General features: G+C 43.6%; 1 protein-coding gene across 1 annotated transcript in view; it reads right to left on the bottom strand.

Moving 5' to 3' along the window:
* LOC142310349 (adenosine deaminase-like) overlaps positions 1–26,858 on the bottom strand; it is a 57,863-nt gene extending 31,005 nt beyond the window's left edge. The window contains exons 1-3 of the mRNA XM_075347868.1: positions 26,765–26,858; positions 19,258–19,319; positions 1,951–2,076 (exon numbers count right to left, since the gene is read on the bottom strand). Coding sequence (XP_075203983.1) covers positions 1,951–2,076; positions 19,258–19,319; positions 26,765–26,800 — 224 coding nt within the window. The 5' untranslated portion in view covers positions 26,801–26,858. The remainder of the gene's footprint in view (positions 1–1,950; positions 2,077–19,257; positions 19,320–26,764) is intronic.
* Positions 26,859–27,150: the final 292 nt, after the last annotated feature.

Here is a 27,150-nt window from a genome sequence, read left to right on the forward strand (position 1 = left end):
AGCTCTCCTGGCATCTAACCTCAAACCTTTTGACTACCCTGCCTTCAGACTTGCCCATGAGTAATTGACTAGCGTGACAGGAGGGTCCAGAAATACGTCCTAAATTAGACCAAATGGAACTGAAAAGGAGCATTGATAAGTTGTAGATTCTAGTGGGCGATATATTATTAGTGATATACATTATATGTCAGTGCTCAGGGGTATCCTGGTTTTAATTGTTTTTATATTAGTGCATGTTTAGCTTTCAGTAAATTATCATACATATATACAGGTGTGCTTCTCGTTTCTGTATGCTCTCTTTTGTTCTTTGCTATTTGCTATGCAGTAGGCCCTTGGTAAAAGCAGAGAAGTTACTGCACATGCACTGACTTCACAATCTAAGACACAGGTAAGGGATTTAAAAGGATTGCCTCACAAAATAAATTTATGTTGTACATTTCTGAAAAATGTGGTGTTCAGTTCTGGGACCTGCATATCTCCCATCTCCAACCACCAGTGAGTGGGGAGATGGTGATGCATCCGCCAACTCTCTCCATTCATTGCTATATGATTTCTGGATACAGCAGATCAAATATTCCCAGATGTATTTAGAGCTCTCATAGCATTGAGCATCCATATCTATCAGACATTTATGGCATATTCTATGGGCATGTCATAGATGTCTTTCCAGAAACAGCTCTATTAAAGGAACTTACAATGATGTAGGTGGCACTAGATGTTCATCAAGTTCCAAGCACTGATATTGGGCAAGGATAACTTAAAAAGAACCTGTCATGTACTAATCTGTTGGTTGGTCTGATGAGCATCGCTGATCTTGTCCCGGCACTTCCTCTTTCCTTGCAATCGCCGTCCTCCTTCCTGCGGATGACGCGTCCTACATCATTAATACAATGTCCTTCATTGCACTCCTGCACACTTCTCTCTGCCATGCTGACGGCAGAGCAAAGTACTGTAATGTGCAGGCATGGGGAAAGCTCAAAGAATACCTGTGCACGCACACTACAAAACTTTGCTCTGCCCTCAGCATGGCAGAGAGAAGTGCGCAGGAGCACACTGGAGGGCACTGTGTGGATGACTTAGGACGCATCATCCGCAAGCAGCAGGAAGGACGGCGATAGAAGGATATAGCAAGCGCTGGACCCGAGATGCCCATCGAACCAGAACATATCGGATCACCCCGCAGGTTAGTAGATGATAGGTTCCCTTTAAAGAAGCACTCACATTAACTTTTTTATTGATTAAATGTGAGTTTATGTGTATGTAATGTAGTGTGTGTATTAACATACTCACCTACAGCCAGTTTCTCCGGTGTCCACCACAGCATTGTTCTTCTCCTCCGATCAGTGACGTCACTCTATCGCTCTGAGTGACCTCGAAGTGACTTTTACAATGTAAGTCTACAGAGTGTCCTATTCACACATATAGAATATAATGAGCCGGCAGGACTCATTTGTTGTGATGTCACTGAGTAGAGCAGAAGACCGCTGCTGGACACCGGAGACAGCGGTGGTAGGTGAGTGTATGAACACACACACACACACACACACACACACACTACATTACATGCACATACACTCACATTTAATCAATAAAAATGTAAGTAGGAGTGCTCCTTTAAAGAAAAAAAAATCAGGACACTTCTGTTTTATGGCTTCTTCCAGTGGACTCCTACCACCATGGTGTGAGATGGAATCACATTTTATTTATTTCGTATTGTTTGGACTCACAGACAGTCTTGATATAGCAGAAGCTTCTATTTAATCCTTTCTTACACACTACTACTGCAGCATTAGGATGTATATAAGGAATGATATAATGTCACAGAAATATGTAAACTTACCCAGACCGGGGGGGGGGGGGGAAGTACAGGAAAGGCAACGCATGATATACAAGCCTTCAAAATCATATAAACCCAGCAAGATATTTGACAATCCATTTATGTCAACTTACACCACTGCTGGCATATAGTAATGAAACTTGGAGAGAAATTCTGTCAGGCTTCCTTGCTTGGCACAAACAACCTGGTTTAGGAGAGTTTCAAGATTTTCAAACCAAGGCGACTGCAGTTTCTTCTTTCTTGAGAAAAAAAAAATTAAAAAGATTTTTTTTGTGTTAAATTAAAGGTGTTGTCCTATGAACAAAGTACGGTATGTGTTAATCAATAGAATAAGTTCCACAATTGGATTTGTTGAAAAAATGTTCCTGTGCTGAGATAATCTTATATGTGTGCCCCTGCTATGTACTGTGTAATGGCCGTGTCTGACCGTACAGGGACATGATCATACCACAGCGCCGGGACAGGGAAGAATCAAGAGAGTAAATTATCAGGTACATGGATGAAACAGCGCAGAGAAGGATGACTCAGTGGTAACTTAAAGAAGAGATATTTATTTGGCTAATGCAGTTAGATGTGATGCCTAAGGTGCAGTATCAAAGGGTTAAGTCAATAGTAAAATTACAGTACATTATTATGCAATGCGACTACACCTATTTAACTACCGTATTTTTCGGACTATAAGACTCACCGTACCATAAGACGCACCTTGGTTTTAGAGGAGGAATATAGGAAAATAAAATTTTAAGCAAAAAATGTGGTCATGACACACTGTTATGGGGCAAGGATCTGCTGCTGACACTGTTATGGGGGTAATGTTCCCAAATTCACTACTTTCTCCATCCTGGTAATGATCCTCCTGCGTTGTATATGATCCCCATCCTTGTATATACTATATGTATCCCCATCCTGGTATATATTCCCATCCTGCTATATACCGCCATCATGGTATATATTCCCATCCTGCTACATAGCGCCATGCTGGTATATGCCCTTATCCTGCTATATACTGCCATCCGGCTATATACCCCATCCATCCTGCTATATACCCCATCCATCCTGCTATATACCCCCATCTATCCTGCTATATACCCCAATCCATCCTGATATATACCCCCATCCATCCTGATATATACCCCCATCCTGCTAAATGGCCTGTATCCTGTGGCACACAAAAAAAAATAAACGTTTATACTCACCTTTCCTCGCACCATGCAGCATCGCTCCTCCTCCTGTCAGTGCTGGCAACAGCGCCGCTGGAGTGTGGAGCCGTCACCGTTGTCTGCAGCATCGCTCGTCCTCTTGTCTGCCTGTCAGCTGACCTGTGTGGAGACTAGCGGTGCGCACAGCGATGACGTAATTATACTGATTCACTGCACCCCGCGCTGATGATGATGCGCGGGGGGCAGTGAATACAGCCGCACATGATCACTCCAGGCTGTAGTTGCCAGGGGTGATCACGCGGGCCGGCTGTTAATTATGCGCACACCCCCGCACATTATCCCGCCCACCTGTCAGCGCTGGCTTCAGTGCTGAGGGATGATGGACGGGAGGATGGGTGGGCAAAAGAAATGAGCGAGCCCACTTGGTCACGGCAGGCGCTGCACAGCCTGCTCGTGCTGCCAATGACCTGCTCCACCACCGCACCCTCATTCCCCGCATCCACATTCAAACTATAAGACGCACCCCTACTTTCCCCCAACATTTGGGGGGAAAAAAGTGCGTCAAAGGGCCTGTCCTGGACCTCAGCACTTGGTTCAGCTTGATGTGAACCTGAGGTCCACATCCAACTGAAATGTATTGCAGCACTGAGCCCAGTCTGGACCTTGTGCTGCAAAAAAAATACATATGCACTTCTCTTTCCGTCCATAATCCCGCCCACCTCTTTCCACTGAAGCCGATGCTGAGAGGTGGGTGGGATTATGGGCGGGGAGAGCAGTAATAGCAGCACACTGATCACCCGGCCTCGGCTTTGTGTAGCTCCTGGGCGATTGTCTGCTGCTATTAAAGAGAGCGATTTCACTGCTCTGTGTCCACCTGGAAGTCAGTGGAATACCGCAGCTCTGACAGTCTCTCCTCCAATATACAGCACAGACGCTGTATGTTCCATTTAGGTTCCGCCCCTCCCGTCCATCAGAAGAGGGGACAAAGCTGATCATTGCCTCCTCCTCAGCAAAGCCAGCCCCTGCAACAGCAGTAAGCCCCGACCACCGGCACAGACCTCCTGTGGAGGCCTGTATATCTGTGCTGCAGAAATAGATGACACTTCTGAGGAGAGTGTATCCCTCCGTCCTGCATTTCATCGCTCTGTAGTCGGCAGTAGCAGGAGGGAAGGCTCCAGAGGACACAATGCGACTTGAAGTGAATACTGGAGCTCTCTGAATGATGTCTCTAGCCTCACTGCCCTCTTCTATCCTCCTATTTGCTCCTCACAGATGCACTCTTGCCCCTTCCCCCACTCCCCTCTTCTCTCCTTCATCTATCCTCCTATTTGCCCCTCACAGATGCACTCTTTCCACCTCCTTCACCTATCCTCCTATTTGCCCCTCACAGTTGCACTCTCTTGCCCTCTCCCCTCTTCTCTCCTTCACCTATCCTCCTATTTGCACCTCACAGATGCACTCTCTTGCCCCCTCCCCTCTTCTCTCCTTCACCTATCCTCCTATTTGCCCTCACAGTTGCACTCTCCTGCCTCCTCCACAGTTGCACTCTCCTGCCCCCTCCCTCACTGTCTTTTAGCTGATGATGCCTTATTGCTGTCCTGTGGCACTCTCTTTACCACTCCCCACGCCTCTTCTTCACCTATCCTCCTATTTGCCCCTCACAGTTGCACTCTCCTGCCCCCTCCACAGTTGCACACTCCTGCCCCCATCCCCACTGTTCTTTAGCTGATGATGCCTCATTGCTGTCCTGTGATGGTGGCCCAGCCTCCTCATCTTCATGGTTTGCTGTCAGACATCCAACTTTCTTATTTCTTTGTGTATACAGTGTGTTTAAAAATGCAGACATATACAGTATATAACATAAATATATAACAAATATAGTGTGCATATCTGCATTTGTGTGAAGAAGTGACTGTGTACATGCAACATTTTAATGATAAAGTTCAGACATTAAAAAGCATAAATAATACTAAAAGCAGTAAAAAAAAAGATTAAAAATGGCAAAACTCTTGTACCATTAAAAACAGCTAGCATTTTTATATGCAAAATGAATAAATCTATAATGTTATTTTTAGCACAAATATGTACAGAAAAAAAGGTGAATGGGTATATAAGGATGGGAACATAAACGAGGATGGGGGAAAACGATACAATCATGGGATGGGAAAACTGGATGCTGAGGGAATAAGGCTCTTTCCCTTGGGACCCAGCTTCCCCATGCTTTGCTATACATTTGTTCCTGAACCCCACTTTCCCATGCTCTACTAAACATGTTTCCCTCAACATCCAGCATTCCCATGTTCAAAAACACATCTTTCCCTCAGCATGCAGCTTTCCCATGCTCTGCTATACATCTTTCCTTCAGTACCCAGCTTTCCCATGCTCCGATATCAAGGGCAAGTTGGGTGCTGAGGTAAAGATGTACAGCAGAGAATCAGAAAGCTGGATGCTGAGGTAAAGATGCATAGCAGAACATTGGAAAGCTGGGTGCTGAGGGAAAGTTGTATAGCAAAACATGGGAAAGCTGGGTGGTAAACGAAAGAGGGATATCAAAGCATGGGAAAACTGGATGCTGAGGAAAATATGTATAGAAGACTATGGGAGAGCAGGGTGCTGAGGGAAAGATCCGAGTATCAGCATAATTATTCTGTACTCCGACCTGGGGGGAGGTGAGAGGAGACAGGGGAACCCAGGTCCAAATTTTACACCTGGGCCCATTGAACTCTAGTTACTCCACTGCTCACTAGTATTCTGCTATTACAAATTCGTGAGTATTAAGACGATTCTACTAACACACTAATGTTTGACTAATGGTATCTTAGATTTAATATCTTAACTAAAGTCCATCACATCTATCTCTTACCGCTCACAGTCGCCACTGTGTTAATTTTGATAAGCATCACACAGGCGCATCCAGCGGTGGACTGGAGTACCTGGGGCCCACCAGGAAAAAAATCAATCTTGGGGCCCACCAGCACCATGCAGTTACCGTACTATATATAGGAATAACATGCGTCCACAAACTCTTTCAAAATGAATTAACTTTATTAACCAATAAATAACCAATAAAATGAATAAATAAAGAAAACAAAAACTTCTGGCAAAAGAGGAACACTGTTATCTTATTCATTCACATCAGTGTGTGATAAAGTGCCATAACAGAACAATAAATACTTTCAAGGTACATTCTCTTAAAGTATAAGTGCCACAAATTGAAGCTGCATCTATCTGCATCCCAGCATCATTGTAGCAGTACCAAACTTGCCCCACTGGGAAAAACGTAAAGAATTTTATAGGCATTTTGGAAGTTTGTATTGCACGTTTTCTTCTCCTCTATAATACAATACCATTCAATTGTTAGTGAAAGGACCTATAACAACAAATAAACACACACTACTAACAGCCATGCAGCAGCAAAATTACAAAAGTTTTTTTTTCCAGAACAGAAGATGACATTGCATACGTATTAATAATGTGATCATAGTCTAAGTTTCTTGAAATAACAAGGATGACAGCGTTCCTCCGGGTGAAAAAACATGCAATTCTTTATTCCATCAGTTGTGTAACAGCAACGTTTCGATCTGGTGGTCTTTGTCAAGCATGCTGTCCATGATCAAGGGATCACTTGAAATAACATACCAATATCAAGGAACACTGTCATCCTTGTTATTGGTATGTTATTTCAAGTGATCCCTTGATCATGGACGTGCGCTCCTGAGGTGCTGATTGTGCTGTTGCACAGGCACATAAGTTTTTTAACCAAGGTGCTGTGGACTTTTCTTTTTTGGATAAGTTTCTTGAAATGTCCTACTCAATGTTCAACAGAAGGAATGACTCTAAGGGGCACTTTGCACACAACGACATCGCAAGCCGATGATTGCGATGCCGAGCACGATAGTCCCCGCCCCCGTCGCAGGTGCGATATCACGTGATTGCTGCCGTAGCGAAAATTATCGCTACGGCAGCTTCACATGCACTCACCCGCCCTGCGACGTCGCAGTGACGCCGCACGACCCGCCCCCTTAGGAAGGAGGTGGTTCGCCGGCCAGTGCGACGTCACACGGCAGGCGACCAACAGGAGCAGAGATGAGCGCGATGTAAACATCCCGCCCACCTCCTTCCTTCTCATTGCAGCCGAGACGCAGGTAAGGTGATGTTCCTCGCTCATGCGGCTTCATACACAGCGATGTGTGCTGCCGCAGGAACGAGGAACAACATCGTACCTGTCGCTGCAACGTAATTATGGATTTCCCAGACACTACACCGATGATACGATTACGACGATTTTGCGCTCGTTAATCGTATCATCTAGGATTTACACACTACGATGTCGAGTGCATTTCTCATCTCCTCTGACTACAGGCTTGAGACCAATAGAACCTCCCAGTACAACTACTCCTATTAACATCAAGGAGCTAGGACTTAAAATCAAGAGTACATTCATGCCACCTAAAAATAATCCTCCGGTCGAGACCTTTATAGGTTTATTAGAGAAGGATGTATCATCCTTTTGTAAAGACGTGTCCAATAAAACATTACATTGTCCCTCCAATTTTTCTGCTAAAGACAAATTAACATTAACATCACTTATAGAGGATAAAGAGATTATTATAAAACAAGCGGACAAGGGAGGGGCTCTGGTAGTTATGGACCGATATGTATATCTACAGGAAATACGGAGACATCTAGAGGATAGAGAGGTATATGGTGTATTATCCCATAATCCTACTAACAAAATACGTGACAGGATCAGAACCGTGTCCAGCCACCACCTACAGAAGGGGGTTATTGACCAAAAAACTTATGATTATTTGCAAAAACAGAATCCCATAATACCGGTCTTTTACGTATTGCCTAAGATCCATAAAACTTTGATTAACCCACCTGGTAGGCCGATAGTGGCTGGCACGGATTCTATCCTGTCTCCTCTGGCCAGTCTTCTGGAGAGGATAATTACTCCTTTAACTAAAACCACACCATCCTTTATTTTGGACACGAGTCACTTTTTACAAGTTATTAGAGATTTGGGCAGTATCCCAACTCATGCCTTCTTAATAACCTGGGATGTTACGAGCTTATATACATCTATAATGCACCATAAGGGGATGACAGCTGTACATGATTTATTGTTCAAAAATGATGTTTCTATGGAGGTACGGGATTGTTGTCTGGACCTTTTACAGATAGTCTTAACTGAGAATTTCTTCTTATTTCAGGATACCTTCTACATCCAAAAACAGGGTACCGCAATGGGGTCCAATGTGGCACCCCCCTACGCTAACGCATACATGTCTCTATTTGAAGAAAAATTTATATATACTCATAAGGGATATCAGGAGCATTGTATTTGCTGGAGAAGATTTATTGATGATGTGTTTTGCGTTTGGGGGGGCCCTTTGGACTCCATTATGGAATTTCATCAACATATTAATAGGGTTTGGCCTGAACTTCAGTTTGTTATTCATTATGACTTGTCTAAGATTGATTTCCTTGATACCACTGTTACTAAAGGGAGCGATGGTATGTTACAAACGGATTTATTTGTAAAACCTACGGATAGAAATAATTTATTATATAACAGTTGCCATCCCAAAGCTACCAGAAACTCTATTCCAAAATCACAATTTCTTAGGGTTCATAGGATTGTCAGCCAGGAGTCTGTCAAAAAAACTCGTCTACAGGAAATGAGGTCCAAATTTGAGGCTAGAGGTTATCCACAGGAGGTTTTGAATACTGATATTATAAATAACATCACAACTCCATATAGGATCAAAAAGAATCGCTTAGCATTTGTACATACCTATCATCCTTTTGCGTATAAGATCCATAAATTCATAAGAAGTCATTGGGAAATACTACGAAAAGGATACCCTGACATAGAGGAATTTAAAACACCATTCCTCCCATGTTTTAGACGTCCTTCGAATTTAGGCAATAAATTGGTAAGGGCCGATATTGGCACTAGTTTAACGGGTCCCATTCAGACTCATTTATTAACTCCAAGACGTGGCACCTTCCCGTGTTTGAGTTGCCCTCAATGTAACAACGTATTGAAGGGAGATAAGGTTTCACATCCTCACAGTGGCCGGGGTTACCCAATAAGAGGTTTTTTTACCTGCGACACTTCATTTGTTGTCTACGTCATTAAGTGTCCTTGTGGCCTGTTATATGTAGGAGAAACGACACAGTCAGTAAAGGAACGTATATCACAACACAAGTCTACAATAAGGTGTGAGAGATTGACATTACCACTCCCATTTCATTTTCATAAACAGGGCCACAGTGTGAGTCAGCTGAAGTTTCAAGTTCTAGAACAGGTTCCCCCACATAGAAAGGGAGGTGACAGGGTTACAATCCTAAAACAAAGGGAGGCATACTGGATCTTTACGCTTCAGACACTAGAACCAAGAGGTCTCAATCGGGATTTTGATACTTCCAGTTTTCTATAGTTATTTTATATTTATTTTTTTTCTCTATTTTTCTTCCCCTTTTTTAGCAGAGAAACTGAATATGGTCTGGAAGATGGTCCAATCGTATAGGTATTCCTTTACCTCTCTCCTGTTTCCCTTTTTCCTACTCCCTCCACACTCATAGTTTTCCTTTTTCTTTCTTTTTCCTTTTTTCTCTTTCCTCTTCTTTTTATCTTTTTTTATTCTTCTTTTTTCTTTTACTTCCTTAAAATTTTTTTCTTCTCCTCTTTTTTACTCTAGTTGGTTCATTTGGTGTCATTTTCCATCTTATTAAAGAGCACCATCCCCATTTCCTCATTTTCCCTTCCCTTCTATCCCTTATATTATTAAATTTTCCCATCCCTTATACCCTTTATATATTTACTATATTTGGTTCCCCTCATGAATAGCAAACTTCTCTTTCAACTTCATATTTATATTTATTGCCACTGGAACTTTCACTTATATACTCTAAAAGGTACTACAGTTAATCGTATTTTTGATAAAACAGTTGGCAGTCATTCAATATTGCGATTTTCTTTATTTTTATTGGTAGCAGCGTCACTCTGCTAGCAGTGGCATGCCTAATGCCTTATAATACAGCCTATTTCAAAAGCACATATATCTAGCGATTATGGCTACACTAGCGCTATGATGCCAACCAGGGCTTTTTACAGATTGCCATTCAGGATCGTCACTTCCGTCCCCCATAACGGAAGTGACCTCCGGTTATCTAAACTACAATCTTACCCCTTTATTAAAATCATAAATTTCTATCTATGTTCGATCATATTTACATCTTATACAAAACATTTTTATACCCAATCGTTGGTTTTGTGCGCTCCTACGCATGTTCCTGCTTGCCAACCAGACTGTTTACGTTTTGCCATCCAGCATAGTCACTTCCTGTAATTGTACCGGAAGTGACGTGACGCTGTTGGTACCCACACGCCCCCTACCTTATTAGGCGGTCTATTTAAATCCCAGACGCCAGACAGATAGGATATAGCCACCACGGACCCGGACGGGCAGTTCTCTATATAAGAACCTAACGATTCCTATCATCTCCATAACGTTGGTAAGTGCACTTATTTCCTTCCTTCCTCTTGGCTTCTTTCTGGGTTTATGCTATTCATGATGGGAACCTTGGATTAAGTCTTTTTGGTGTCCTCATCTTACTTGCACAGTACTCAGTTTCTATGGCAGCTACTCATGTTTCATTTTCCTTTATTTTTTATAGGATTTGTACTTGACATATTGTAAAGCGTGAATCAGACTTGTCCGTGATGCAGCTTTTTACCTGAAAAAAAAAATTTTTTTGACATCTTTTTGGTCTTTTCTCTATATTAGGATATACTTATATATGTATGTATATATACATATATATATATATGACCCAACACTCTGAGCCATTATCAGAGCCTGTCTTTGGATCATTTGACATATGACATGTTATGAGATTAATGCATGCATGTGGATTTATGCTAATAGTTGTACTTATATATACGTTTTTTCTCTTTTTTCTGTCACAGTGTAATCTGATGAAGGTCATTTGACCGAAATATTACATGCGTACACAACTGTTTGTTTCAATAAAAGAATTGTTCCAATAAAGAAGTATTTCTAATTTACATATTATATGAGTGCTGGATTTTTGGATTTTTTGATAGAGGGGTTGGACCCTATCCAGGCACCATTATTCTGTTGGAGTGCCGCACTTCTACATCAAGTTGTGTAACAGCAACGTTTCGATCTGGTGGTCTTTGTCAAGCATGCTGTCCATGATCAAGGGATCACTTGAAATAACATACCAATATCAAGGAACGCTGTCATCCTTGTTATTGGTATGTTATTTCAAGTGATCCCTTGATCATGGACGTGCGCTCCTGAGGTGCTGATTGTGCTGTTGCACAGGCACATAAGTTTTTTAACCAAGGTGCTGTGGACTTTTCTTTTATGGATAAGTTTCTTGAAATGTCATACTCAATGTTCAACAGAAGGAATGACTCTAAGGGGCACTTTGCACACAACGACATCGCAAGCCGATGATTGCGATGCCGAGCGCGATAGTCCCCGCCCCCGTCGCAGGTGCGATATCACGTGATTGCTGCCGTAGCGAAAATTATCGCTACGGCAGCTTCACATGCACTCACCCGCCCTGCGACGTCGCAGTGACGCCGCACGACCCGCCCCCTTAGGAAGGAGGTGGTTCGCCGGCCAGTGCGACGTCACACGGCAGGCGACCAACAGGAGCGGAGATGAGCGCGATGTAAACATCCCGCCCACCTCCTTCCTTCTCATTGCAGCCGAGACGCAGGTAAGGTGATGTTCCTCGCTCATGCGGCTTCATACACAGCGATGTGTGCTGCCGCAGGAACGAGGAACAACATCGTACCTGTCGCTGCAACGTAATTATGGATTTCCCAGACACTACACCGATGATACGATTACGACGATTTTGCGCTCGTTAATCGTATTATCTAGGATTTACACACTACGATGTCGAGTGCGATGCCGGATGTGCGTCACTTTCGATTTGACCCCTCCGACATCGCACGTGCGATGTCGTAGTGTGCAAAGTGCTCCTAAAAGCTCCTGTCCAATCGAAGACCTCAGACGATTTCTTTACAATTTTTAGCTTTGAAAACACTCTTTCACATGAAACCTGGGTGCAAGCAAGTGTAAGAAGTGTCTTGTAAATGGCAAAAAGGTTTGTGTAAGCAGCAGAATTTAAACTGTAGTCATATAGACAAGGACAGGGACACAATTACATACAGGGCCAGGACGGGGGCATCATTAAAGGACGGGGGAATTAATTCAGGACGAGGGCATTAAGGGGAACCTGTCAGGTCCAATATGCACCCAGAGCCACGAGCGGTTCTGGGTGTATATTGCTAATCCCTGCCTGTCAGTCCCTGTATATAGCAGCATAAAAAAAGAGATCTTTAGAAAAAGTATTTCTAAAGATCTTATATCGTATGCTAATGAGTGCAGGGACTAGTACCAAGGGCGTTACTTCCCTTGCTAGTCGGCTCCAATAGCATGTTAGTACTATCATGCCAATGAATGTGCAGCTTTAGAGGATGATCTCACTCACCTCTCCGCTGCCATCTCCACCTGATGCTGGATTTCGGCTCAGTGTGCATGACCCCAGAGTTTCGGTCATGCGCACTACTTCAGTGTGAAGCCAGGGCATGTACACCCTGCTTCATAGTGCACATGACCCGAACTCCGGGGTCATGTGCACTGAGCCGAAATCCAGCATCAGGTGGCGAATGCAGCGGAGAGGTGAGTGAGATCGTCCTCTGAAGCTGCACATTCATTCGCATGTTAGGTCACCCACAGGGGCATACTAACATGCTAATGGGGGCGACTAGCAATGGAAGCACCGCCCTTGTAACTAGTCCCCTCACTCATTAGCATATGATAAAAGATCTTTAGAAATACTCTTTCTAAAGATCTCTTTATCTATGCTACTCTATACAAGGACGGTTAGGCAGGAATTAGCAATATGCACCCAGACGGGTATATAGGACGGTGACATTATTACAATTTCTACATTTACAATTACAAACAGGGCTAGTACAGGGACATTATAATATTCAGAGGCCAGGACAGGTACATTATTCCATACACTGTCAGGAAAGGGGCGTTATTACATGACAGGGACATTATTACATACAGGGCCAGGACGGGGGCATCATTACATGACAGGGACATTAATACATACATGGCCAGGACAGGGGCATCATTACAGGACGGGGCAGTCAGGGAATACTATTACAGACGGTATATTATATATTACAGGATAGGGCCTATAGATTTGCTGGGGGCACTGGGTGAGGGGGTACACAATACAGCACAGCCAGTATTCAGATTAATATATACTATACTGTGGCTACAGACATCAAATGGTGCATAATGTGTACACTGGATGCATTATACAGTGCACACATATACAGTGATATGTGCAGTGACTGCATTGATACCTGCACCAGGACATCATATGCCTATAATATATGGGTCTATGCAATGTGTAATATATGATGTCCTGGAGCCAGGCTAAGGATCAGTCAGTGCAGTGTACACTCCTATCTGCTGTCTCTATCTGACCCTCACTGAGTTACCGCTGCAGACAACTTTCACACAGTTCTAGTAACGCTGGAGCCGATTACTCCCACTGACAGCGCGACCAGCTATGTGCGAAAGCTGAGCTATTGCAATAAAATCAGTCTGTGCTTCGGATACAGACACTGAAACTGCTGACAACTGCTATGAACATACCAGGAGGTGAGCTGGCATCTGTCGCTTCCTCGACCTCCTGTCTGCCAGTGTCTCTGTGTTTACCTTCTCCTGTGTGCACACAAACTCCTCTCATGCTGCAATCAGCAAACGCTGCCGCACAGTGTGCAGTGTGGGCGTGTCTGCTGTACTGTGATGCGGCCGGCCGGCACTTGGACTAGTTTAAGCACAGTGGCGGCGTTTAATGCAACAAACGGCCCCACACATAGTTGCTAAGCCCCCAGCCCAGGGGGCAATTGCCCTCCAACCAGGCCCGCCCCTGCCCCGAGGCATATAAACAGATTACGGGGGCCCACTCAGGGGAGTGCATAGAGATCACGGGGCCAACTCCAAGGTGTACATATTGATCATGAGGCCCACTCAGGGGCATGCATAGAGATCATCAGGGGGCCCACTCAGGGGTGTACATACAGATCATGGGGCCCACTCGGGCGTGCATAGAGATCACGGGGCCCACTCATGGGCGTGCATACAGATCACGGGGCCCACTCAGGTCTGTGATGCCCTGTGGCCTGGGAGCTGCTTGAGGGCACCATACTGGGGGGGGGGAGAGCTGCACTACAGGCCCCCAGCAGCAGGATGGATGGGATGGTGGAGGCGGCTGAAGCACTGTCTAGGGACCCCTGACCTGGGGCTGGCCCCAGGCAGGTAACTGGTGAGGTAAAGAGCCCCCCCCGCACCCACCCCTGGGCCCCCCCCGCACCCACCCCTGGGCCCATCCGCAGCCCCCCCTGGGCCCCCCGCCTTCTATACTCACGTGCTGCTGCTCCTGCAGCCTGGCCTGGGGCGACGCCGGGTCCGTCCTCCGCAGCGCGATGCTGCCGGCACCCACACAGGAAGGAAGCAGTTATCGCTCTGAGACTACCTCCTCCTGCTGTGTCGCTGCGCAGAGGAATCAGAGCAGCACTGACAGTGACAGCAGGCAGAGCAGGGAGATCCCTCTCCCTGCTTGCTGCTGCAGAGGGAATGGGATTTTCACTAATCATATCGGCAATGTGCCGACATGATTAGTGAAATTACCGGCCGAGGGGGGGCCTCTCTCACATATCCATAGGGGCCCAGGGGGGTAGTGGGCGGGGCCTAGGGGGGCATGGCCATCAATAGCAGGGGCCCACCAGGGGTTCTCCCGACCTCCTGGTGGGCCAGTCCGACCCTTGGCGCATTGCTAGGCCGCAATTCCAGTATCAATAAATCACTCTGCGCTCCTGCTATAGCCTAGTGGTTCTTCTCAGCCCTGCTCAGTCTAGGCAGATCTGGTCTCCTGATTCCGTACAGAATCTGGTCTCTCGATTTCCCACAGAATCTGGTCTCTCGATTCCCCACAGGATCTGGTCTCTCGATTATATACAGGATCTGGTCTCTCGATTCCTCACAGGATCTAGTTTGTCAATTCCCCACAGGATCTGGCTTCTCGATTCCTCACAGGATCTGTTCTCTTGATTCCCCACAGGATCTGGTCTCTCGATTCTCCATATGATCTGGCTTCTCCATTCCGCACAGGATCTGTTCTCTTGATTCCCCACAGGACCTGGTCTCTCGATTTCCCACAGGATCTGGTCTCTCGATTTCCCACAAGATCTGGTCTCTAAATTCCTCACAGGATCTGATCTCTCGATTCCCCACAGGATCTGATCTCTCGATTTCCCACAAGATCTGGTCTCTCGATTCTCCACAGGATCTGGTCTCTCGATTCCCCACATGATCTGGTCTCTCGATTCCCCACAGGATCTGGTCTCTCGATTATACACAGAATCTGGTCTCTCGATTCCTCATAGGATCTGGTTTGTCGATTCCCCACAGGATCTGGCCTCTTGATTCCTCACAGGATCTGTTCTCTCGATTCCCCACAGGATCTGGTATTTCGATTCTCCATATGATCTGGTCTCTCGATTACCCACAGGATCTGGTCTCTCACACAGGATCTGATCTCTCAATTCTCTACAGGATCTGGTCTCTCACTAATCCACAGGATCTTGTCTGTTTCTCTGATAGGATCTGGTCTCTCGATTCCATACAGCATCTGGTCTCTCGATTCTCCACAGGATCTTGTCTCTCGATTCTCCACAGGATCTGGTCTCTCGATTCCCCACAGAATCTGGTCTCTTGATTCCTCACAGGATCTGCTCTCTCAATTTCCCACAGGACCTGGTCTCTTGATTCCTCACAGGATCTGATCTCTCGATTCCCCACAGGATCTGATCCCTCGATTCCCCACAGGATCTGGTCTCTCGATTTCCCACAGGATCTAGTCTATCGATTCCATACAGCATCTGGTCTCTCGATTCTCCACAGGATCTTGTCTCTCGTTGCCCCACAGGATCTGGTCTCTTGATTCTCCACAGGATCTGGTCTCTCAATTCTCCTCAGGATCAGGTCTTTTGATGGCAGCTATAAGCCAAAACGCTCTACCCACATCTATCCTGCTCCAGTCCCCAGCTCCTCCCTTCTCTGGTCTCCTTAGATTTTATAATTATTAACTGCACCACAGCTGTCAACTGACCTAGTGTCTCTTCTTATCTGCTCCCTAGGGGACATATACTTCACTCTTCAGTCCCAACTGTTGTCATTCTCTCTGTTTTCCCAAGTCACTTTGGTCAGTAGATGGCGACATTTACTTGCAGACACTCGGTTTAATTACTAATGCATGTGTCACTTCACTGCTTCATCCCCTTCCAAGTATACCAACAAGACAACACGGGATTGCAGCTGATTTTTTCTGTGAGATAAAATCTGTTTTTAAACACACAGGGAAATGTTTTACCTCACAGAAAGAATCAACTGCGATCTCATGTTGTCCTGTTTGTATACTCTTGCTTCTTCCTCCGGACTATTCATTCATAGTCATAGCAGCCAGAACTTTCTCATCTTGGTGTAGCTTCACTATATGATATTTGGCTTTTTTGTGTCTGTAAAACTGTCTTGACATGGTGCAAAAACACTGTGCTTTTTGCAGGTGTCTGCATCAAACACTTACCTGATTATTACATTTTTTATTCCTTTTCTGACTTATTTGATATATTTTTGGTGTAGATGTGAAGCTGTAGTTTTAAATGTTCTTTATAGTACAGAAAAGCTTTGAATCTCAACTTGTGGATAAAATGGCAGTTACTTTTTTGTGTTTTTTTAGGTTTTAAAGAGAAGCTTCTAGAGATAAAAGAAGCACCAAAGTAACAAAGTTCAGTGGTGTCTTTAGATGTATCATGGGCGCACTTTTCATGGAATCTCATCCACTTTGCTTGGACAGTTAAACACAGCAGAATTTCTGTGCAAAACAAGCAGCAGAAAAAAATGCAGGATTTATACTACATGTGAACACGGAGTTAATGTCCAAGCAAAGTGGATGTGATATGAAATATCCACCCTCTGAACATCTAAAGACACCGCTGAACTGCGAGGTTTATTCAGCAGCGCTCTGATCAGCACAAGCGATCAGACTGTGCAGGTGTAAAGTCCCATAAAATCAATAAAAAAAGTTGTAAAAAATATAAAAAAATATAAAACCCTTAGAAGTTCAAATCACCCGCCTTTTGCCCAATTGAAAATAAAACAATTAAAATAGAACACACACATATTTGGTACCCCTGCATTCAGAAATGCCCGATCTATTAAAATATAAAATCAATTCATCTGATCGGTAATTAAAAACGCCAAAATTACAATTGCAAGAAATAAGACGTCACTGAGCCCTAGATCCCGAAAAATGAGAACGTTATGGGTCTCAGAAAATGGCAACAAATTTCTGAATCTTTTTTCACCACTTAGATAGAAGTAAAACTATACGTTTGGTATCTGAGAACTCGTACTGACCTGCGGAATCATATTCCCATGTCATTTTTACTGTTTCGGTATAGCATGGCAAATAAAAAATCCAAAACACAAACGCGCAATTGCACTTTTATGCAATTTCACCGCACTTGGAATTTTCATTCCTCTTTTCCAGTACAATATGGGGCAGAATGACTGGTGTAGTTCAAAAGTACAAATCGTCCCGCAAAAACCAAGCCCTCATATGGCTAGATTGACAAAAATATCAAAAAAGTTATGGCCCTTGGAAGAAGGGGAATAAAAACTGAAAACGAAAGACTGAAAATCGCCCAGGGGTGAAAGGATTAAAAGAGCATGAAAAACCCGGATTCACATCTGCACCAAAAAGGCATTAAATAAGGGGGAAAATGCATAAAAAATGCAACAATCAGAAATTATTGCGTTGTGTGGTGCGAACACCTGGAGAAAAAAACGCAGCATTTACGCTACATGTGAACACAGCCTCAGCATTACATTTTTCATGGATCTCATAGAGAAAAATAATCAGTCATGCCATGTTTTTCCACCATTTACCAATTCCCATAAATAATCTGATCGCTGTGTTGTTCAGGTCATTACGATTTTAGGGACACCATTGTTATTTGCTAATTTTTGATGTTTGTTATATAGATTTTTTAAACGCATTAAAAATGACATTCTCATCTTTTTTATCCTTTAGAAATTTTATAGGAAAAATAATCTTTTATTCTCCCTTTAGAATACAGGACATAAAAATACACTGCTCTGTGCAATGTATCTCTATGCATCAGTGTATTCTACCTGTGGAGTCAAACGCTGCACTGCAGCTTCAAGTATAGAATATTCTCTCTGTGACATCATCAGAGCTTGTAGCTCATAGCCTTATCTCCTGCTGAAATTGAAATGTTGGATGGGTGAGGAAATTACATTTTTGTAATGGTTTTATAACTTATAGGAATAAAACAAATCTGCCTTTTTTTACCTTAAGAATGCAAGGAAATACATCTGTACATAGCAGTGTATCTCTATGTAGTTGAAGAATCTGCTTCTGGGTTCTCTGCCTACACTACAGGTCAAGATGACCAGATCCTCTTATGTCTCTCAGTACAGACAGCGGTTCATTTGTAGAGCTGTTGCCTACGGACAAGATTACTGAGTTCAAATCCAAAAGATACCAAATGATGAGAAGAGAGTTGTTCATTTAATTTATACACGACAGAGAAGCCAGCCTCGCCCTAGAGGAGAAGGAGCTTCAGAGCCAGCGAGGAACGGTGAGAGGAAGGCGGGACAGTCCTACTGAATCCAAGATGGTTGGGAGTTATGGTATGTTCCTGCAGGGTCGGACACATACATCACAGCAAAGACTCATATATAAGATTATTTCAACACAGGCAAATTTTGTTAACACATTCAATTGAGAAAGATATTCAAAGGTCTATTGATTAAAATGTACCTTGTTTGTTGGTCAACCCATTTCAAGGAGAGAAAAAAAGAAGGGAGGAAGGGAGGGAGGGTGGAAGGGAGGGAGGGTGAAAGGGAGGGAGAAAGGGAGGGAGGGAGAAAGGGAGGGAGGGAGAAAGGGAGGGAGGGAGGGGGAAAGGGAGGCAGGAAGGGAGGGAGGGAATAAGGGAGGGAGGAAGGGAGGGAATAAGGGAGGGAGAAAGGGAGGAAGGGAGGGAGGGAGCGAGGGAGGGAGCGAGGGAGGGAGGGAGGAAGACAAACGTACCTGGCAAAGTGCAAAATAGTTTCAGGTCGTATGCTTGCATCCAGATGGATATGAAGCTCTACCTGCAGAGAAGTACAACTTTCAGCCCATGTGTGCAAATATCTGTAAGTAGGTGCAGCACATATACATGTAAGGCGGTACCATCCCTCACTTAGAACATTGCACATAATTTGGACCCAATTCATCAAACTGTGAAACAGTTGTAAAATTTGTGTGCCTCCTTTTCTTTAACAGATGACTTATTTTGAAAAGCACATAGAGACACAATAAGCTTAATGGTTACTACTAGTTTAAAGGGAACCTGTCTAGTAAAAAAAAAAGCTATTAACCTGCAGATATAGGGTTAATCTGCACGTTAATAGCATTTTGACAATATGTGGCTGCTGCACTAAGAGCCCCACTGCCGGGAGGAAATTATCTTTATTCCTCCCAGCAGCCTCTTGCTTTCAGTCATAGAGGCACAGCCAGTGTGGTTTCAGTTACCGCTCTGTGCAGTGAGCGGCGGCTGTAACCATGACCTGGCATTGACTGACAGCTGACTCAGCATTGAGGTTACAGCTGTTGCTCACTAGGCACTGAATGGTGACTGAAGCCGTGCCCCTCTGACAGAAAGGCCGAGTTCATTTCCTCCCGACAGCGGGGCTCTCAATGCAGCGGCAGCACAGTGTCAGAATACTATTATTCTGCAGTTTCACCCCATATCTACAGGTTAATAGCATTTTTACTATTGCATTAACTACTTGTCTTCAATTACCCAGTGCCTCTGTCATGTGTGGACATACGAGAGGAGAGAGCCCCTGTACAAGAATAATATATGGGCCCTTTACAGTCCAATAGCTCATCATAATGCACTCATTTATCTGTGTCTGTGACAGTAGCTGCTTGCTGCTTTGCGGAGGAAAGTTGGCCACATTACCTTTAAGGTGAGGCTCTACAGCAAGGTACTGGGTGTTTTTGGATTATATTTTTTATATTATTTATCAGTGGACACTGCCTAGTTTATATACTTATTGTGCATTTTATTATCAGTGCCCTGATACTTCATTGGGGATGTGTACAGGATAATGTCCATCCCCTTATTTCACCCATTCTTTTTCCCTTGTCAATCATGTTTTTAACCTTTGTTTTTGTCAGCCTTATATGTTTAGTATCAGTAAAAGCCATGTTTATATATAAATAGCTGGTTGTGCACAGTTTTTTTTACTATGTAGTTTTTTTTCCTACAATTCATTTTTCTGCATACTTTTTGTTAGCACCCATCCCTTTATTTATATTATTTTATTACTTTATTACCCTGTGGTGCCCACTACTTCTTTCTTAACAAAGTGTTGTGAGGAAAAGTGTGTGTGTGTGTGTGTGTGTGTGTGCGCGCGCGGGGGTGGGTGGGTGATATTATACAGAGAGAGAAACAGTGTGTGTGGGGACATTATACAGAGGGGCAATGTGTTGGAGGATATTATACAGAGGGGTAGTGTGTGTGTGGGGATATTATATAGATGGACAGTGTGTGAGAGAAAGATATACATAGGGGCAGTGTTTGTGAGGGATATTATATAGTGGGTCAGTGTGTGTGGGGGAATGTTATATATGGAGGTGATGTGGGAAAGATATTATAAAGAGGGGCCGTGTAGGGTGTATATTATTATTAATGTATTATTAATTTTCTGAGGTAAATACTTCATTTTCTGGAACAACTTCAAGGGTCCTAAAACGCAGCCTCCATAATAAATATATATTTATATTATATACAGTTAGGTCCAGAAATATTTGGACAGTGACACAATTTTCGCGAGTTGGGCTCTGCATGCCACCACATTGGATTTGAAATGAAATCTCGACAACAGAATTCAAGTGCAGATTGTAACGTTTAATTTGAAGGTTTGAACAAAAATATCTGATAGAAATTGTAGGAATTGTACACATTTCTTTACAAACACTCCACATTTTAGGAGGTCAAAAGTAATTGGACAAATAAACCAAACCCAAACAAAATATTTTTATTTTCAATATTTTGTTGCGAGTCCTTTGGAGGCAATCACTGCCTTAAGTCTGGAACCCATGGACATCACCAAACGCTGGGTTTCCTCCTTCTTAATGCTTTGCCAGGCCTTTACAGCCGCAGCCTTCAGGTCTTGCTTGTTTGTGGGTCTTTCCGTCTTAACTCTGGATTTGAGCAAGTGAAATGCATGCTCAATTGGGTTAAGATCTGGTGATTGACTTGGCCATTGCAGAAGGTTCCACTTTTTTGCACTCATGAACTCCTGGGTAGCTTTGGCTGTATGCTTGGGGTCATTGTCCATCTGTACTATGAAGCGCCGTCCGATCAACTTTGCGGCATTTGGCTGAATCTGGGCTGAAAGTATATCCCGGTACACTTCAGAATTCATCCGGCTACTCTTGTCTGCTGTTATGTCATCAATAAACACAAGTGACCCAGTGCCATTGAAAGCCATGCATGCCCATGCCATCACGTTGCCTCCACCATGTTTTACAGAGGATGTGGTGTACCTTGGATCATGTGCCGTTCCCTTTCTTCTCCAAACTTTTTTCTTCCCATCATTCTGGTACAGGTTGATCTTTGTCTCATCTGTCCATAGAATACTTTTCCAGAACTGAGCTGGCTTCATGAGGTGTTTTTCAGCAAATTTAACTCTGGCCTGTCTATTTTTGGAATTGATGAATGGTTTGCATCTAGATGTGAACCCTTTGTATTTACTTTCATGGAGTCTTCTCTTTACTGTTGACTTAGAGACAGATACACCTACTTCACTGAGAGTGTTCTGGACTTCAGTTGATGTTGTGAACGGGTTCTTCTTCACCAAAGAAAGTATGCGGCGATCATCCACCACTGTTGTCATCCGTGGACGCCCAGGCCTTTTTGAGTTGCCAAGCTCACCAGTCAATTCCTTTTTTCTCAGAATGTACCCGACTGTTGATTTTGCTACTCCAAGCATGTCTGCTATCTCTCTGATGGATTTTTTCTTTTTTTTCAGCCTCAGGATGTTCTGCTTCACCTCAATTGAGAGTTCCTTAGACCGCATGTTGTCTGGTCACAGCAACAGCTTCCAAATGCAAAACCACACACCTGTAATCAACCCCAGACCTTTTAACTACTTCATTGATTACAGGTTAACGAGGGAGACGCCTTCAGAGTTAATTGCAGCCCTTAGAGTCCCTTGTCCAATTACTTTTGGTCCCTTGAAAAAGAGGAGGCTATGCATTACAGAGCTATGATTCCTAAACCCTTTCTCCGATTTGGATGTGAAAACTCTCATATTGCAGCTGGGAGTGTGCACTTTCAGCCCATATATATATAATTGTATTTCTGAACATGTTTTTGTAAACAGCTAAAATAACAAAACTTGTGTCACTGTCCAAATATTTCTGGACCTAACTGTAGATAATATATTCAGCCAGCAGATGGTGTTTGATGGTAACTGTTAATGTGAGAATGGTGAGGATGTTTTGCAGAAGTAGAGTTTTTCCAAGATTGGCGCTGAGACTGTGGAAGGTTTGAGGGTTGGAAGCGGAGCTGGGGTAGAGCCTGGGCGGAATCTCAAGGCGGCCTGAAAATGTTGTTAGTATGGGGCCCTGAAATTCCTGGCCGCAGCCTTGGATGTCCCAGTTACAGTGGAAAAAATGAGCACAAAAAGAAGTAATGTCTCTCAAAGGTGTTTTTTTCACGTCTTGGCCAATGGAAGATTTATAAAGGGTTGCAAACTTCATTTTTTTACTTTTCTGACAACTTATGAAGAAATCAAGGACAGCCAACAGTTTTATGTACAGACAGTAATTCTGAGATTTAGGTTCCTGGGTGTAATGTGAAAAATTGCAACGTTCACGAGGCATGAATACCTATTTAGGGCACTTCTGGATACATGAAAACTTGCAGATCGGTTGGGGGCTGACCGCTGGGTCGTGCATTGATCACTATTCCTAGCGGTGCACATGCTTGATATACTTTCCATTCATTCCATATGGGGCTGACAAGAGCTGCGCTCTGCTTTCTGCAGTGGCCCCGTAGAGAATGAATGGAGACCAGATCAGACATCTGACTTGAAACCTGTAAAGAGGATAAAAGTTCCCGCCAGGAATAAAAATGATCCAATCTGCCAATTGGTGAGGATCCTAGCATTGGGACAACTACCAATCAGCAAATTGTCACTACTTAGAAGATAACTTGTTTTAACCGGACAACCCCTTTTAGATGATAAAAGGCTGTGTTGATTCCAATTACCAATTAAGGCTGTTCCTTTGATAATTTAACAAATTAGTCATATGAATAAATAAGATAGATCAGCTATCAGAATGAACCAACAGGGTCTTCCTGGTCACTATGTGTTATGTTCAATCTATTTTTATTGAAAATTAACAGAATAACAAAATAGAGTCACATATCAAGTCATGTAGAGAAAGCAGCTAGCAGGTGTCACAATCAAGCAGTATATCAATTATCAGACATTTTCATAGCTACTGAAACATGTATTAATGATCAACAAGTTCCTGAAATTGCAAAACCGATATTCATATTCAGAGATTTATATTCATATTCAAATATTCAAAAATTGTGACAATGCTCAAATTGCTAGAGTTGAGAAGGGCCAACTCTGGAGTAGACATACCGCATGTAGAAGTGGCGAGAAAGCAAGCATAGCAGTTTAGTATTTTCCTTGCTCATTTGTAAAAACTTTCAATTAGGACTCATTAAGATTATGATATTCCTTAGTATTCTTATTATAGGGTTAGCAGCAAGTATCATAGGAATAAAGTGTTTAAGAATATAAGAGAGAGAAAAGATATAGAAGAAATAGCAAGAAGAGGGTAGGGAGGAGGGAAGGGGAAATGGGGGGGGAAGAGGGGGGAGGGAAATGGGGGGAAGAGGGGGGAGTGAGAGGGGGGAAGAGGGGGGAGGGAGAGGGGGGAAGGGGGGAGGGGTTCCTCTGAGGTCTACCTTATTAAAACAGTTTATGAAAGTCAGGTGAATCCCTAAACATTATCCATTCGTTCCAGGTCCTATAGAATTTGTCTCTGGTTTTGGGAACTGTCAGCGGCGAGCTCCTCCATCCTACAAATAGTTGCCATCTCTATGTACCACTCAGAAATAGGAGTTGTGGGAGTTTTCCAGTATCTAGGAATGATGGAGTGCGCTGCCGCCAGACAGAAACGTAGGATATCTCACTTATGATATGTAATAGAGTGAGGTAGGACGGAGAGGAGTGTTATCTTGGGACAGTTCTCTACTATTTTCCCAGTGATGAGTTGGTAATTCGTGAGCACTTTCTGCCAGAACTGCTGTATTCCTTCACATTCCCACCAAATGTGCGTCATTGTACCAACCTCCCGTCCACATCTCCAACACATTGCTGACACCGTAGGGAATATTGAATGAAGCTTAGATGGAAATTGGTACCATCTTGTTAAAATTTTCTCCTGTACTGACCATGTAGCTGACATTTATGTGTGAATAAAAAGCATTTTTCCCATTCAGCCGATGAGATATGTTGTTTCAACTCACTTTCCCAAGCCAACTGGTAGCCTCGTTTGCCCGAGGTCCCAACTTCATTGAGAATGCTGTACAGATGGGAAACCGGGCGTTCAGGTTGATCCTTCATAAACAATTCTTCAAAGGCATTACAGGTGTCTCGGACTCGGCCATTGGACCCCAGCGCGGATATAAGGGCATGCAGCTGGAAAAACGCCAACCATTTCATTCCCCCTCCCGGGCGCTGAGCTTGAAGTAATTGAAAGGTAGGTAACTTGCCATCAATCAGAATGTTCCCCAGTCGGGTGTCTTCCTCTGCCCTCCAGCCGAAAAAGCCTCTTTGTTTATATCCTGGGTGGAACGATGGAGTGGAGAATAAAGGTGTGAGGGGATCGATGTGTAGGAGATATCTTACTGGATATTGTGTGCTAAACCCTAAGAGTATCTTTGGTGAAGTCTGAGTATGGACCCACTTCTGGGAGGTCAGTGATGGGCAGCCATGGGAGATGTCTAAGTGGTATCTCCAATCCCTCCTGCTCTGTATCCACTGCATAGAGTCTTTGTTAAAGTGCCAGTCCACCAGGAGGGATAGGGCCGCAGCATGCATGTAGCCCCTAAAATTGGGGAGACCAGCCCCACCACATACCCTAGGAAGGGTCAGGGTGCGGAGGTTAATCCTAGGCTTCAGCCTACCCCACACAAATCGAATGGTGGCAGATTGAAGACTACGGACAAAGCTGGAGGGAGGGGAAATGGGGACAGTCTGAAAATAATATAGAAAACGTGGCCTGGTCACTATGTGTTAAAGGAGTTTTCCCATCCCCAAGATCCTATCCCAATATGTGAAAGATATAATAATATTAGCAAATACCTCCAATTAGAAATGTAGTATAGTTCTGATCTAGCCATGTCTCGTACTTCATGTGCAGGGCATGCAGCTTAGGTATCCATGGTTACAGTCACAACTATCTGTCAATATATGAGTGGTTGTAATTAGGGATGATCGAATACCTCAAATATTTGGCTTTGTAAATATCGTGAATAGGTTGCCGCTATGCGAATATTCGATGCGCAATGTAAGTCTATGGGAAGCCCGAATAGTTGTTCAGCCTCACTGGTGATTATTACTGCTCGCTTCCATGCCATTGTGAATGTATATTATATATTGCCATGGTTGCATGTAGGATCACAATTATATATCTCTTTTAGAGCAGATTGAGTATTTTTTCTGTTGAGTGCCTCCATTGCTCCTGCTATTGTTATAGGAATGTATTATTGTGTTTACTGTCCTGCGTATGAACCCTCTTTGGAGGCGTAGGTGCTGCAGTTATTGGCTGTATGTACTTTTGTGTTTATTATAACATGGGGTCGCTATTCATCTTTGGTCACTGGCTGTGCAGCCTTGCTTTTTATTTGTTTTTAACCATTGTTCAATAAAGGTTTTTCCATTTATTCCTGTATTTTGGGCTGTGCTAATTTATGTGCAACGTCTTTTCGCCTTGTCACACATACACCTACATTGCGCATGGAATATTCGCGAATAGTCGAATAGCGGCCACCTATTCGGCAAATATTCGCAAAGCCGAATATTTGAGGTATTCCATCATCCCTAGTCGAAAGCATGGATATGTAAGCTGCAATGCCCTGCACATGAGGTAAGAGACATGGCTATATCAGGAGAACTATACTATATTTTTAATTGTAGCTATTCGCTAATATTATTATTACACCTACTACATATTGGGATAGAATCTTGGAGATGGGAATAACCCTCTAAGGTCCATACACATCAGATAGCGAGATCCCGACAGACATATCTATCCCCATACATACGGAAGCTCAGATGTGCCGCTGATATCCACAAGGATTAGCCGCAGTCACTGCAGCATTGCTCAGAGCTATCGGATCACTCACGGGGTAACGAAAACATTTCTTATAATATCACCCTAGAGATCTAGAATCATTGCTGTGACATACTGTATAACCCTGGGGGATATTTTTACTTGTATATTCAGCTTTTCCTACCTTTGGCTTGTTAAAGACAGTGAACGAGGTTTCCATTCTTCTTGTAACACTCCAGTTTCTACTATGAACACGGAAGTCATTACATGGACCTTGGCCAGATGCTTCCCTGCGTCCTGTTTGGTCATGCCAGGATTACTTAACTGTTTAGATTTCTTCTATCTTGTTTATGCCTTTCTGTATTTCTTAGGCTGGGTTATCCATCTGCTTCTGAGCAATCAGAATCCTTTGTAAAAGTTGAACAAATTCTTTTTTTACAGGGTATTATGGACATCAAGAGAGAGCCCATTGTAGTCCACAGGATCCTGCTATCAGTCAGTGCCACTCTCAATGCAGTGAGTGGTGTCTCCGGGCATGCCTGCATAAGGCTATGTGCACACGTTGCTTTT

This window comes from Anomaloglossus baeobatrachus, chromosome 5 (assembly GCF_048569485.1).
Source record: "Anomaloglossus baeobatrachus isolate aAnoBae1 chromosome 5, aAnoBae1.hap1, whole genome shotgun sequence".
Lineage (NCBI taxonomy): Eukaryota > Metazoa > Chordata > Amphibia > Anura > Aromobatidae > Anomaloglossus > Anomaloglossus baeobatrachus.